Source organism: Oncorhynchus masou, chromosome 9 (assembly GCF_036934945.1).
Source record: "Oncorhynchus masou masou isolate Uvic2021 chromosome 9, UVic_Omas_1.1, whole genome shotgun sequence".
In the NCBI taxonomy this organism is placed as follows: domain Eukaryota; kingdom Metazoa; phylum Chordata; class Actinopteri; order Salmoniformes; family Salmonidae; genus Oncorhynchus; species Oncorhynchus masou.
The window spans coordinates 78,052,059-78,066,235 of NC_088220.1; the positions used below are offsets into that span (position 1 = coordinate 78,052,059).

Consider the following 14,177-nt stretch of genomic DNA (forward strand, 5'->3'; position numbering starts at 1 on the left):
AATGTTTTCTTGCCCTCTGTCATCAGTCAAGAGCTGTGTGTGTGGGCTCTTGTAGCCTCGTCTACACAATCCAGTACAAACACAGTTGGCCATTAACAGCAGAACTTGGCCGGATAGTGAAGAACATTTATGACTAGACTGGTGTCAGACCAGTATTACAGAAACAAGGTGAACCACATGCCGGTGGCCTAGCCCTTTCCCTTATAAAGCTCTAGGGCAGGGGTCTCCAATTACACTCAGTCCTGGGACAATGTTTCCTTGAGCAGATGTTAGGGGACCGGAACATAGTTCTAAATCATTTGTACGCTGCAAATTTACCACTATAATCTCAAACAGATATAGTATTTGATCAAAACTGAACTATTTCAAACCTTGATTACAATGGGATACAATCACATATCCCTCTATTTAATACTTGGGAACAGATTTTCATAGAGTAAAAATCACTATGCTGATTTGATGTTGATTTTACAGTCTTATCTCCAACACACAGGAGAGATAACATGGTTTCTAATATTATTATTATTATTATTATTATTTAATATACATCAGGCCAATCATCCGTTCCCTCCCACAGGAAAACAACTCCCTCTCGCATTGCTTTCAGCATTGCTTTCAGCGTCTTCGCTATCAATTTGTCTTGGGTCTGCAGCATTAGAATCCTACTCTTTGTCTGTGGAAGACCAGACAGAGAAATATCTGATCCCTATGGACATCCTCTACTAAATCATGTGCATCTCCTGTTGCTACAGTTCAATTACTGGTCGTTGAATAGAACCAGTTCAACACACAAACAGGCACAGCTAACTGCCAGAATAAAACGGGTAACTGCCAGAATAAAACGGGTAACTGCCAGAATAAAACGGGTAACAGCCAGAATAAAACAGCCAGAATAAAAACGGGTAACTGCCAGAATAAAACGGGTAATAGGTCCTGAGTTAAATAAGCAGTTAACATTACATTATGCTTAGGGTCTTGTATATAAATGCCCAGTTCCCATTATTTTGTCTACTATGGATAGAAGAGATCTCAGTGACTTTGAAAGGCTGGTCTCATTAAGGTGTGTGTGTGTCTCAGTCACCAGATCTCAACACAATTGAACACTTGTGGGAGATTCTGGAGCGGCGCCTGAGACAGTCTTCCACCAACACCATCAAATGATGGAATTTTTGGCAGATACCCGTAGGTCTTTTCCTCTAGCTAACACAATCCATTGGCCTTTTCTTTGCCTGAAAACACGTCGCTGATTAGCAGGAATGTTGGCTAGAAAGTCCAAAGTGACATGCCGAACTGATCATTAGACTGGGAACAACTTGGCTCAAACCGGTCTTTCTCGGTTCTCCTTCAGGTGAACAGTCCAGTTGCATCTAATAGGTTGTGAAAAAGGCAGGGGAATGGGTACACTTTGATAAATGCGTCAGCCATTAAGAGAAGGACAAGTGTCCATTTTTGATGGGGCCCATTGTGAAAGGTGTCTTGAAGTGCTGCTGCTGTGCACAGCCAGTCTGTGGGACGATCAGCAGGACCTGTGGCTTTAGGCTCAGGCTGTCATCTCCAGACGACCTCCTCTCTTCCTCCAGCTGAGACTCTTCACTAAACACACGCACAATGATACATGCCAGACACAGATCCCTAACTCTCCCTTATCCTGTTGCAACCTTCCTATAAAACAACCAAATTCTCCCCCCCCCTGCCTTTTTCCCCTAACACCCCCCCCCCCCCGACTCTTTCTTCCCCCTCTCTGCACAGTGTCCTCTTCTTTCTCTATTATGGAGAGCAGAGCAGACAGAACTTCAAGGCCAGAGGAAGGACTAGGGCACATTCATATTCTGGTTTCCTTACATAATCAGACCAGGGATTCTTGTTCTACACCCAAAAATATACATTTATTATATTTTTCACAGACCTTAAAGGTGGTCCCCTGATGTGGTTTAAGCCTTGTTGTAGAGTTAGAAAAACAACAACATTGGATGTTTTTTTAAGTATGATTTTGAGAGAGAAAAAACAGACAATAAATCAAATAAAAAAATTTAACTGGGGGAAAACTGAGAAATCGTAATCAGGCAAAAAAACTGTTTTGTATAACTAACCTTGTGTGGACACACAATTCAGTCCCAGTCAATCTCTTATTTTCCCAAATTGGTGTTTGTTGACTATTCTTGTGAAGACTTCTGGTCCCCACAAGTATAGTGAAACACACGTGCACACACACACTGCAGCCCCAGAATGTGAGCCATCAGGTTCTCCTTCCCTCCCCTGGACTAAGCCACTGGTAAGATTCCCAGGAACCACCTCGTCTGGTGGTGACATGACATCAGCAGGTTCTCCAAAGCCACAGGGCCAGTCTGACGGGGAATGACCAACAAAATGCCACACATTTCCAGTAGGTAAACAAAATTGGGGGAAACTGGTGTCCAACCACTGATACAGCAGCAGCCTCTGGGGACTAGAGGCTGTTACAACATGAAGTATGTCACTGTGAGATAGCTGTCAGGAACCAACTGCTGCGTGTTTCCTGCTTCACCAGGCCCAGGGTTGCTGTGGAAACGACTAATCGTGATCCACATAACTAAAACAGAAATGATCTGTTTCCTGTCCTGTCTAACAGCTTTCACACAGTGCAGGTGCTTTTAACTCCATAACTGGTAGAACTTAGTGCCAGGTTGGGACATGCACCTCGTTAATGAAAGTGCACACAAGCAAGAGACTGTTGTTTGGTGAGCAATGTTCCAGTATCACTCATGTGATTGCAGAGTTGGCAAAACATTTTTAGGCAAGTCAGTTAAGAACAAATTCTTATTTTCAATGACAGCCTAGGAACAGTGGGTTAACTGCCTGTTCAGGGGCAGAACGACAGATTTGTACCTTGTCAGCTCGGGGGTTTGAACTTGCAACCTTTCGGTTACTAGTCCAACGCTCTAACCACTAGGCTCCCTGCCGCCCAAATGGCCAGTGGATTGAGGAAAATAATCCTGATCTCATTCTGCAGGTGGGCTACTTTGTAGTTAACATTTAATATAGAAGGTCTATAGGAAAGCCTTTCCATCTCTACCAGAAGATAGTTATCGTTAGCATCACCGCTAACGGCTACACAAAGTAGACACACAGACAGGGGAATTCCTGTGCCGTTTCAAAAGGTTACAGGAATATATCTAATCACTGATGCATTTTGTCTTATGATTATCGTGGGCAAATTTGTTTATAATAAGTTCAATACATTTATCATTGAGTTCCATTTTAATGTCTGCATTCAATGATTCTGTCCACAGTGGTTTTATAGGGTCCTAGAGGTGTGGTTTTATAGGGTCCTAGAGGTGTGGTTTTATAGGGTCCTAGAGGTGTGGTTTTATAGGGTCCTAGAGGTGTGGTGTGTTTGTCTCAGTGCCCCAGAGGTGTGATTTTATAGAGTCCTAGAGGAGTGGTTTTATAGGGTCCTAGGTGTGATTTTATAGAGTCCTAGAGGTGTGGTATGTTTGTCTCAGTGTGCCAGAGGAGTGGTTTTATAGGGTCCTAGAGGTGTGATGTGTTTGTCTCAGTGCGCCAGAGGAGTGGTTTTATAGGGTCCTAGAGGTGTGATGTGTTTGTCTCAGTGAGCCAGAGGAGTGGTTTTATAGGGTCCTAGAGGTGTGATGTGTTTGTCTCAGTGAGCCAGAGGAGTGGTTTTATAGGGTCCTAGAGGTGTGATGGGTTTGTCTCAGTGCGCCAGAGGAGTGGTTTTATAGGGTCCTAGAGATGTGATGTGTTTGTCTCAGTGAGCCAGAGGAGTGGTTTTATAGGGTCCTAGAGGTGTGATGGGTTTGTCTCAGTGCACCAGAGGAGTGGTTTTATAGGGTCCTAGAGGTGTGATGGGTTTGTCTCAGTGAGCCAGAGGAGTGGTTTTATAGGGTCCTAGAGGTGTGATGTGTTTGTCTCAGTGCGCCAGAGGAGTGGTTTTATAGGGTCCTAGAGGTGTGATGGGTTTGTCTCAGTGCGCCAGAGGTGTGGTTTTATAGGGTCCTAGAGGTGTGATGTGTTTGTCTCAGTGCGCCAGAGGTGTGGTTTTATAGGGTCCTAGAGGTGTGATGGGTTTGTCTCAGTGCGCCAGAGGAGTGGTTTTATAGGGTCCTAGAGGTGTGATGTGTTTGTCTCAGTGCGCCAGAGGTGTGGTTTTATAGGGTCCTAGAGGTGTGATGGGTTTGTCTCAGTGCGCAGAGGTGTGGTTTTATAGGGTCCTAGAGGTGTGATGGGTTTGTCTCAGTGCGCCAGAGGTGTGGTTTTATAGGGTCCTAGAGGTGTGATGGGTTTGTCTCAGTGCGCCAGAGGTGTGGTTTTATAGGGTCCTAGAGGTGTGATGGGTTTGTCTCAGTGCGCCAGAGGTGTGGTTTTATAGGGTCCTAGAGGTGTGATGGGTTTGTCTCAGTGCGCCAGAGGAGTGGTTTTATAGGGTCCTAGAGGTGATGATGGGTTTGTCTCAGTGCGCCAGAGGTGTGGTTTTATAGGGTCCTAGAGGTGTGATGGGTTTGTCTCAGTGCGCCAGAGGTGTGGTTTTATAGGGTCCTAGAGGTGTGATGGGTTTGTCTCAGTGCGCCAGAGGTGTGGTTTTATAGGGTCCTAGAGGTATGATGGGTTTGTCTCAGTGCGCCAGAGGTGTGGTTTTATAGGGTCCTAGGTGTGATGGGTTTGTCTCAGTGCGCCAGAGGTGTGGTTTTATAGGGTCCTAGAGGGGTGATGTGTTTGTCTCAGTGCGCCAGAGGTGTGGTTTTATAGGGTCCTAGAGGTGTGATGGGTTTGTCTCAGTGCGCCAGAGGTGTGGTTTTATAGGGTCCTAGAGGCGTGATGGGTTTGTCTCAGTGCGCCAGAGGTGTGGTTTTATAGGGTCCTAGAGGTGTGATGGGTTTGTCTCAGTGCGCCAGAGGAGTGGTTTTATAGGGTCCTAGAGGTGTGATGGGTTTGTCTCAGTGCGCCAGAGGTGTGGTTTTATAGGGTCCTAGGTGTGATGGGTTTGTCTCAGTGCGCCAGAGGAGTGGTTTTATAGGGTCCTAGAGGTGTGATGGGTTTGTCTCAGTGCGCCAGAGGTGTGGTTTTATAGGGTCCTAGAGGTGTGATGGGTTTGTCTCAGTGCGCCAGAGGAGTGGTTTTATAGGGTCCTAGAGGTGTGATGGGTTTGTCTCAGTGCGCCAGAGGAGTGGTTTTATAGGGTCCTAGAGGTGTGATGTGTTTGTCTCAGTGCGCCAGAGGTGTGGTTTTATAGGGTCCTAGAGGTGTGATGGGTTTGTCTCAGTGCGCCAGAGGTGTGGTTTTATAGGGTCCTAGAGGTGTGATGGGTTTGTCTCAGTGCGCCAGAGGTGTGGTTTTATAGGGTCCTAGAGGTGTGATGGGTTTGTCTCAGTGCGCCAGAGGTGTGGTTTGTGTTTGTCTCAGTGCGCCAGAGGAGTGGTTTTATAGGGTCCTAGAGGTGTGATGGGTTTGTCTCAGTGCGCCAGAGGAGTGGTTTTATAGGGTCCTAGAGGTGTGATGGGTTTGTCTCAGTGCGCCAGAGGTGTGGTTTTATAGGGTCCTAGAGGTGTGATGGGTTTGTCTCAGTGCGCCAGAGGTGTGGTTTTATAGGGTCCTAGAGGTGTGATGGGTTTGTCTCAGTGCGCCAGAGGTGTGGTTTTATAGGGTCCTAGAGGTGTGATGGGTTTGTCTCAGTGCGCCAGAGGTGTGGTTTTATAGGGTCCTAGAGGTGTGATGGGTTTGTCTCAGTGCGCCAGAGGAGTGGTTTTATAGGGTCCTAGAGGTGTGATGGGTTTGTCTCAGTGCGCCAGAGGTGTGGTTTTATAGGGTCCTAGAGGTGTGATGGGTTTGTCTCAGTGCGCCAGAGGTGTGGTTTTATAGGGTCCTAGAGGTGTGATGGGTTTGTCTCAGTGCGCCAGAGGTGTGGTTTTATAGGGTCCTAGAGGTGTGATGGTTTGTCTCAGTGCGCCATGTGTTTGGGTCCTAGAGGTGTGATGGGTTTGTCTCAGTGCGCCAGAGTGTGGTTTTATAGGGTCCTAGAGGTGTGATGGGTTTGTCTCAGTGCGCCAGAGGTGTGGTTTTATAGGGTCCTAGAGGTGTGATGGGTTTGTCTCAGTGCGCCAGAGGTGGGTCCTAGGTTTTTTGTCTCATGCGCCAGGGTCCTAGAGGTGTGATGGGTTTGTCTCAGTGCGCCAGAGGTGTGGTTTTATAGGGTCCTAGAGGTGTGATGGGTTTGTCTCAGTGCGCCAGAGGTGTGGTTTTATAGGGTCCTAGAGGTGTGATGGGTTTGTCTCAGTGCGCCAGAGGTGTGGTTTTATAGGGTCCTAGAGGTGTGATGGGTTTGTCAGTGTGCCAGAGGTGTGGTTTTATAGGGTCCTAGAGGTGTGATGGGTTTGTCTCAGTGCGCCAGAGGTGTGGTTTTATAGGGTCCTAGAGGTGTGATGTGTTTGTCTCAGTGCGCCAGAGGTGTGTGCCTAGAATACAGAGTAGCTCAGCCTGAGCATGAACTCACTTCCTCTTCCATAGCAGTGCTCTCTCTCTGCTGAGGCTGGAAAAGCTTTTGGTATGGCACAGAGCACCACAGTATAGCATTTCTAAAGAGGGCTTCACTTACTTTAAGGGGAAAGCATGGTGGTTTCTGGCCTCAGAGTAACCCTGCTGATACTCATACAAGTATGTTATTTATCAGAGGACATTGTAGCAGAATTGAAATGGATCATACTGATTCACTGTATTCTGTGCTGCAGCAAGAAGGCTGACTGCAGGTCATCCAAATCATTAACTAAAACATATAGGGGGAGGGGCTTTTTTCTTATTTTTCTTCCATCTTATGTTATTTTTAGTATTACGTTGTTCTTGATTTCTGCATTGTTGGGTTTATAGCTTGCAATAACGACATTTAACTTGTGCATGTGACATTAAAACTTGATAAGAACAGATTTTCCAGCACTGCCAAGCTGCTGCTTGAGACTAATGAACACATTTTGGAGTTGTTTTCTTTTACCAACTGTCTCCCTTTGGAGAGACAAACAGAGCAGACACTGTTCTTCCTCATAAAATTACATTCACAAAGTCGCTTCAGTATCCAACAGAAATCCTCCTTTATCGGTCTGGGTGAAAGATAAACACACTACTAAACACTAATAGGTAATGTATTGTAATTGTAAAAAAAGAGAGAGAAGGAAATCCACTTACTGAGTGGGGCTCCAAACAGCACAGTGTCCAAGGCCTTGAGCTGCAGCTTCTGAACATGGCTACGATCCAGCATCTTCAGAATGGACACCGTCAGAGTGGCGTTCTTCACAGCCAGCCTGAAGGAAACAGACAGACAGATTGAGACTCTACAGTGCAGTTAAAGGAAGATTGGGGAAGAGAGAGAATAGGAGGGTTGGTAGGAAGGACCCTGTGGGTTAACTTACCTGGGCATGATCGTGCCGTTGAAGTGCATCTTGCGGAAGGCATCCACATACTGCGGCAGCTCCACGTGGGTGAGCCACAACACCACATCGTCCACTGTCCAATTGTACACTGCAATACACAAACATGATATTACCACACTATCCTTGCTGCTCAACTCTCTCTAAAGACCGTTTCAGCCTCAGTAATCTCCATCACTGGTTATATGCCAACGTTGAGGCAACGCAGACCCTCACACAGAGAGAGAACATTTGACACGGCTTTATAATTTATGAGCGTCGCCGTGAGACGAGTGTATCCAAAAACCCTTAGCGGTATCCCCTATCATAACACACTTAAATGTAGCTACACATGTTGGCCATCTCTCAATAAAAGCCAAAGGGAGACGGGACTGGCAGGGAGTCAGCAGCAGTGAGGTTTGGTGTGGGCTCAGGCTGACTAGCTAGCTGGGTTAATGTGCTTCTGCAGTTTCCTGGCTCCAAACCTCCGCTCTGAGCAAACCCTGACAGGAAGCTGCAATGCAGAGACTCTGACACAACCAGAGAGGGAAACGGGGGGGGGGTTTGGAGAGATGGGGGACAGAAGAGAGGTAGGGAGAGGGGAGGGTGGAATGAGAGAGACAGATAAAGAGAGAGGGAGGAAGGAGGGGTAAGGGACAAAGAGTAGTGAGTGTAATGCCAGCAGGTCAAGGAGAGGGAGGCGTAGCTGGTACGTCAGTGTGGATGGTTGTTATCTGTGTGTACGTTCTGATGACAGGTACACTGGTCACCCTCTGCCAGGATGCTTGAGCTGCTAAGTGGTCTGCACTTCACTTGACAATGATGACATATCAACTGATATATTTGACAACTCTGTCTGGGCAGCCTAACTGCAGAGAAGCTGATAAAATATTCTCCCTTACCTAAACAGTAACCAGACAGAACATCTAAGCTTTAAATCCAAATCGAATTACTGATGAGACAAATGTAAAAACAACGCAGTGCTTTAAAAACAGACAGTACAAAGCACAGGGAGGCTCAGAACAGCAGGGAAGGTTTCTGATATACAGTACCAGTCAAAAGTGTAGACACACCTACTCATTCAAGGGATTCTTTATTTTTACTATTTTCTCCATTGTAGAATAATAGTTTAGACATCAACACTATGAAATAACACATATGGAATCCTGCAGTAACCAAAAGTGTTAAATCAAAATATATTGTAGATTTTGGATTCCTCAAAGTTGCCAGCCTTTACCTTGATGACAGCTTTGCACACTCGTAACATTCTCTCAACCAACTTCACCTGGAATGCTTTTCTAACAATCTTGAAGGAGTTCCCACATATGCTGAGCACTTATTAGCTGCTTTTCCTTCACTCTGTGGCCCAACTCATCTCACTTGGATTGAGGTCAGGTGATTGTGCAGGCCAGGTCATCTGTTGTAGCACTATATCACTCTCCTTGGTCAAATAGCCCTTACACAGGCTGGAGGTGTGTTGGTTCATTGTCCTGTTGAAAAAACAAATGATAGTCCCACTAAGCGCAAACCAGATGGGATGGCGTATCACTGCAGAATGCTGTGGTAGCCATGCTGGTTAAGTGTGCTTTGAATTCTAAATAAATCACTTTGTCACCAGCAAAGCACCCCCACAACTCCTCCTCCATGCTTCACTGTGGGAACCACACATGCAGAGATCATCTGTTCACGTCATCTGCGTCTCACAAAGACACAGCATTTGGAACCAGAAATCTCAAATTTGGACACATCAGACCAAAAGGACAGATTCCCACCAGTCTAATTGCTTGTGTCCATTGCTTGTGTTTCATGGCCAAAGCAAGTCTCTTCTTCTTCTTATTGGTGTCCTTTAGTGGTGGTTTATTTGCAGCAATTCAACCATGAAGGCCTGATTCACACAGTCTCCCCTGAACAATTGATGTTGAGATGTGTCTGTTACTTGAACTCTGAAGCATTTATTTGGGCTGCAATTTCTGAGGCAAGTCTAATGAACTTATACTCTGCAGCAGAGGTAACTCTGGGTCTTCCTTTCCTGTGGCGGTACTCATGAGATCCCGTTTCATCATAGCGCTTGATGGTTTTTGCGACTGTACTGAAATTTTCCGGATTGACTGACCTTCATGTCTTAAACTAATGATGGACAGTTGTTTTTCTTTGAGCTGTTCTTGCCATAATATGGAATTGTACCAAACAGGGCTATCTTCTGAATACCACCCTTACCTTGTCACAACAACTGATTGTCTCAAATGCATTAAGGAAAGACATTTCACAAATAAAATGTTAAGGCACACCTGTTAATTGAAATGCATTCCAGGTGACTACTTCATGAAGCTGGTTGAGAGAATGCCAAAAGTGTGCAAAGCTGCCATAAAGGGAAAGGGTGAATACTTTGAAGAATCTCAAATATAAATATATTTTGATTTGTTTATCACTTTTTTGGTTACATTATTCCATGTGTTATTTCATAGTTTTGATGTCTTCACTATTATTCTACAATGTTGAAAACAGTAATAAAAAAGAAAAAAGGAAGAACTCTGAAATGAGTAGGTATGTCTAAACTTTTGACTGGTTCTGTAGCTAACATGGTGTCAGTCAGCAGTGAGACCTCAAACGAGGAGGGCTGGACGGACAGAGCAGCGCTCTCAGAGGAGAACACAGAACACAGTGTACTGAAAGAGATTCATCGTCTGAGACTCTCCTATATGCACACGGATGCACTAAGTGGGGCAGCGTGCCTGGAGGGGAGACTGGTTTGTACTGCTAGCCTGTAGAGAGCAGTGACAGAGCGGGAGGCTCCTGTAACACCACGGTGTTAGTTACAGCGTAGTTCCAGCACCTTTAGAACCCTTCCAGGTATTCCACAAGTCTTCCACACTGATGAACTGGTCGTCTCCATGGAAACTGTTGTGCTTGGCTTTGGGATCGTGGTAGTTCAGGTCCTCCCTCAGGAACTGGAGGTCGCCAGGGTCACATGGAGGGAAACAGAAGGGAAGACAGAGAGCAGGTAAGAGAGAAGTGAAGAAAGAACAGGGGATGTATCAATCAAATCAGCCAAAACGATTGTGTGGCCTGTCACTTATAGATGATGGAATCAAACCGTTACATCAAGGCTGAGGTAGACCTAAGAGACTGCAAAGTGTCAGCTATACCAGGGAAGGATAAAAAGATCTCCGTACGGTGTGCTCAGAGAATAACCAACAGAGGCATGCCCTGAGCCTTCCCCAGCCTGCAGAGTCAGACAGCTAAGCTTACTGCAGCAGACCGGGCTCACTTCACTGTGTGCACCCAGCCCTGTTACTGTAGTACAGTGTGCAGTAGAGAGGAGCCTATAGCATTAATGGAACAGCCAGGAACATTGTGCTTTATTCACACCACACACGCGGAGAAGAGGCTAGAAAACAAATGGCCTTTTGCTACGGACTGACAATTAAGATTTAGACATGGTCTTACCAAGTGAATGTCAATCAAGATCTATACGTTTGGCCATGTACAATATTTTACACGGAAGCTTTACTGGCCTGAGATCCTGTGATGAAAGTACAAACCTATATACAACTCCAGTTCTAACAGCAGTGGACAATAGATCATTATTTGATGAGGAACACAAACAGGAAATCAGGTGTTCCTCCTCTACTCTAAACACTCACCAATCTTTCAATCTAATGAGCCTACTCTAAGTAATATCAGACACATTAAGTGTCTCCAGTTCACTTGAGCAACAACATAGAAGCACAGCAAAAGGGCTGAGATGACATTCTGTTTCCTCCATCGCTAGCCAGCCCCCATGCTGTTAACACTGGGAGGAAGAAGCTTGGCTGCTGTACGACACACACGCCCCCACAAAGAACATCTCAAAGAACATGGGCGCAGGACAAGCCATGATGCTGATTTTCCTTCTTCAGAGCTTAGTGTGGGTGGTTTTCACTACAGGGCGGACATTCACAATCAATCAGGCAATAAATCATACCGTTTCTTTGACAATGTAGCAAAATAGCTGATGTTTAAAGAAAATCCTGGTCCGGGGTGTTTTTTAGCTGCAACATGCTGTTTCAATCATCTTAGCTTTAGATTTTTATTTAACTAGGCAAGTCAGTTAAGAACAAATTATTTTTTACAATGACGGCCTACACCGGCCAAACCCAGACGACGCTGGGCCAATTGTGCTCTGCCCTACGGGACTCCCAATCACAACCGGTTGTGATACAGCCTGGAATGGAAACAGGGTGTCCTGTAGTGACGCTTCAAGCACTGCCTTAGACCACTGCGCCACTTTAAATGTATGTAGTTCTGTCCTTGAGCTGTTCTTGTCTATTAATATTCTGTATTATGATGTTTCATGTTTTGTGTCGACTCCATGAAGAGTAGCGTCTGCTTTTGCAACAGCTAATGGAGATCCTAATAAAATACCCCCCAAAAATGATGAAACATGATCATAACATTTTTGTTTCTCTAAGAAGATCCCAGGCATCAGAGCTGTTTCAGTCCAAGCACTCTACATGTCTTGTTCAGCTTTTCTCAGTGTCGGCTCTGAGCCAGGACTGACACTGGAGATGTGCTTAATTCACAGGCTGGCTGCTTCAGGGATGTCTGCAGAGCCAGTGTTTCCTTCTCAAACTGCATAGCCCCTGCAGAAGACGCTGCAGTGGAAGACAGCTCTCGCCCAGAGCCTCCTGAGGGGGGCCCTCCTCTCCCAGCCTGGTCGCGGCTGCCCCACGGGCCTCTCCTCTCCCAGCCTGGTCGCGGCTGCCCCACGGGCCTCTCCTCTCCCAGCCTGGTCGCGGCTGCCCCACGGGCCTCTCCTCTCCCAGCCTGGTCGCGGCTGCCCCACGGGCCTCTCTTCTCCCAGCCTGGTCGCGGCTGCCCCACGGGCCTCTCCTCTCCCAGCCTGGTCGCGGCTGCCCCACGGGCCTCTCCTCTCCCAGCCTGGTCGCGGCTGCCCCACGGGCCTCTCCTCTCCCAGCCTGGTCGCGGCTGCCCCACGGGCCTCTCCTCTCCCAGCCTGGTCGCGGCTGCCCCACGGGCCTCTCCTCTCCCAGCCTGGTCGCGGCTGCCCCACGGGCCTCTCCTCTCCCAGCCTGGTCGCGGCTGCCCCACGGGCCTCTCCTCTCCCAGCCTGGTCGCGGCTGCCCTACAGGCCTCTCCTCTCCCAGCCTGGTCGCGACTGCCCTACAGGCCTCTCCTCTCCCAGCCTGGTCGCGGCTGCCTTACAGGCCTCTCCTCTCCCAGCCTGGTCGCGGCTGCCCTACGGGCCTCTCCTCTCCCAGCCTGGTCGCGGCTGCCCTACGGGCCTCTCCTCTCCCAGCCGGGTCGCGGCTGCCCTACGGGCCTCTCCTCTCCCAGCCGGGTCGCGGCTGCCCTACGGGCCTCTCCTCTCCCAGCCTGGTCGCGGCTGCCCCACGGGCCTCTCCTCTCCCAGCCTGGTCGCGGCTGCCCCACGGGCCTCTCCTCTCCCAGCCTGGTCGCGGCTGCCCTACAGGCCTCCCCTCTCCCAGCCTGGTCGCGGCTGCCCCACGGGCCTCTCCTCTCCCAGCCGGGTCGTGGCTGCCCTACAGGCCTCTCCTCTCCCAGCCTGGTGGCGGCTGCCCTACAGGCCTCTCCTCTCCCAGCCTGGTCGCGGCTGCCCTACAGGCCTCTCCTCTCCCAGCCTGGTGGCGGCTGCCCTACAGGCCTCTCCTCTCCCAGCCTGGTCGCGGCTGCCCTACAGGCCTCTCCTCTCCCAGCCTGGTCGCGGCTGCCCCACGGGCCTCTCCTCTCCCAGCCTGGTCGCGGCTGCCCTACAGGCCTCTCCTCTCCCAGCCGGGTCGCGGCTGCCATACAGGCCTCTCCCCTCCCAGCCTGGTCGCGGCTGCCCTACAGGCCTCTCCTCTCCCAGCCGGGTCGTGGCTGCTCTACTAATGGTTGCAGTGTGAAAGGAAGTCTGATACGGGGAGGGGAGGCGAGGTCAGGCCACACAGGTGTCATTTTTGCAGCCCTGACTGAATGCCTGGACTGGCCTGGCAATGCTGTGCTGCCTGTGGCTGCCTTGCTAAGCTCTTCCAGTCTAAGATGAGGCCCAGGACACCGGTTACACAGCAGAGAGGAGGGGCCTTATCCCAACACTCCCTGGTAAAGACCTTACTGTGAAATGCTTACTTACAAGGCCTTAACTAACAATGCAGTTTTAAAAAAAGAAGAGTAACAATAAAATAACAATAACAAGGCTATATACAGGGGCCACCGGTACCAGGTCAATAGGCGGAGGTACAGGATTGTCAAGGTAATTGAGTTGGGGGGGGGGGGGGGGGGGTCAATGCAAATAGTCTGGGTGGACATTTGATTTACTGTTCAGCAGTCTTATGGCTTGGAGGTAGACACTGTTAAAAAGCCTTTTGGACCTAGACTCGGCACTCAGGTATCGCATGCCGTGTGTTAGCAGAGAACAGCCTATAACTAGGGTGGCTGTAGTCTTTGGCAATTCTTAGGGCCTCGGATGGCAGAAAGCTTAGTCCCAGGTAGGAAAGACTTGAACGGAGCTCATCCAGTTCATTCAACAATGATTGCACGTTGGCCAATAGGACGGATGGTAGAGGAGGGTTATTCACTCGCCAACGAATTCTCACAAGGCACCCGGACCTGTATCAGCGTATCTTCTTCATGGGAATTTGGGCCTGGTCAGGTATCAGCAGTAAATCCTTCGCGTCTGACTCATTAAAGAAAAAATCTTTGTCTTGCTCGAGGTGAGTAATCGCTGTGCTGATATCCAGAAGCTCTTTTCTGTCATAAGAGACTGTGGCAGAAACATTATGTAAA

At 48.3% G+C, this 14,177-nt stretch overlaps 1 protein-coding gene across 3 annotated transcripts in view; it reads right to left on the reverse strand.

Annotated features, from left to right (window-relative positions):
* LOC135546642 (stromal interaction molecule 1-like) overlaps positions 1–14,177 on the reverse strand; it is a 61,578-nt gene that overhangs the window by 33,611 nt on the left and 13,790 nt on the right. For all 3 annotated transcript variants that reach the window (XM_064975233.1, XM_064975232.1, XM_064975231.1), the window contains exons 4-6: positions 10,225–10,339; positions 7,395–7,503; positions 7,171–7,286 (exon numbers count right to left, since the gene is read on the reverse strand). In XM_064975233.1, coding sequence (XP_064831305.1) covers positions 7,171–7,286; positions 7,395–7,503; positions 10,225–10,339 — 340 coding nt within the window. The remainder of the gene's footprint in view (positions 1–7,170; positions 7,287–7,394; positions 7,504–10,224; positions 10,340–14,177) is intronic.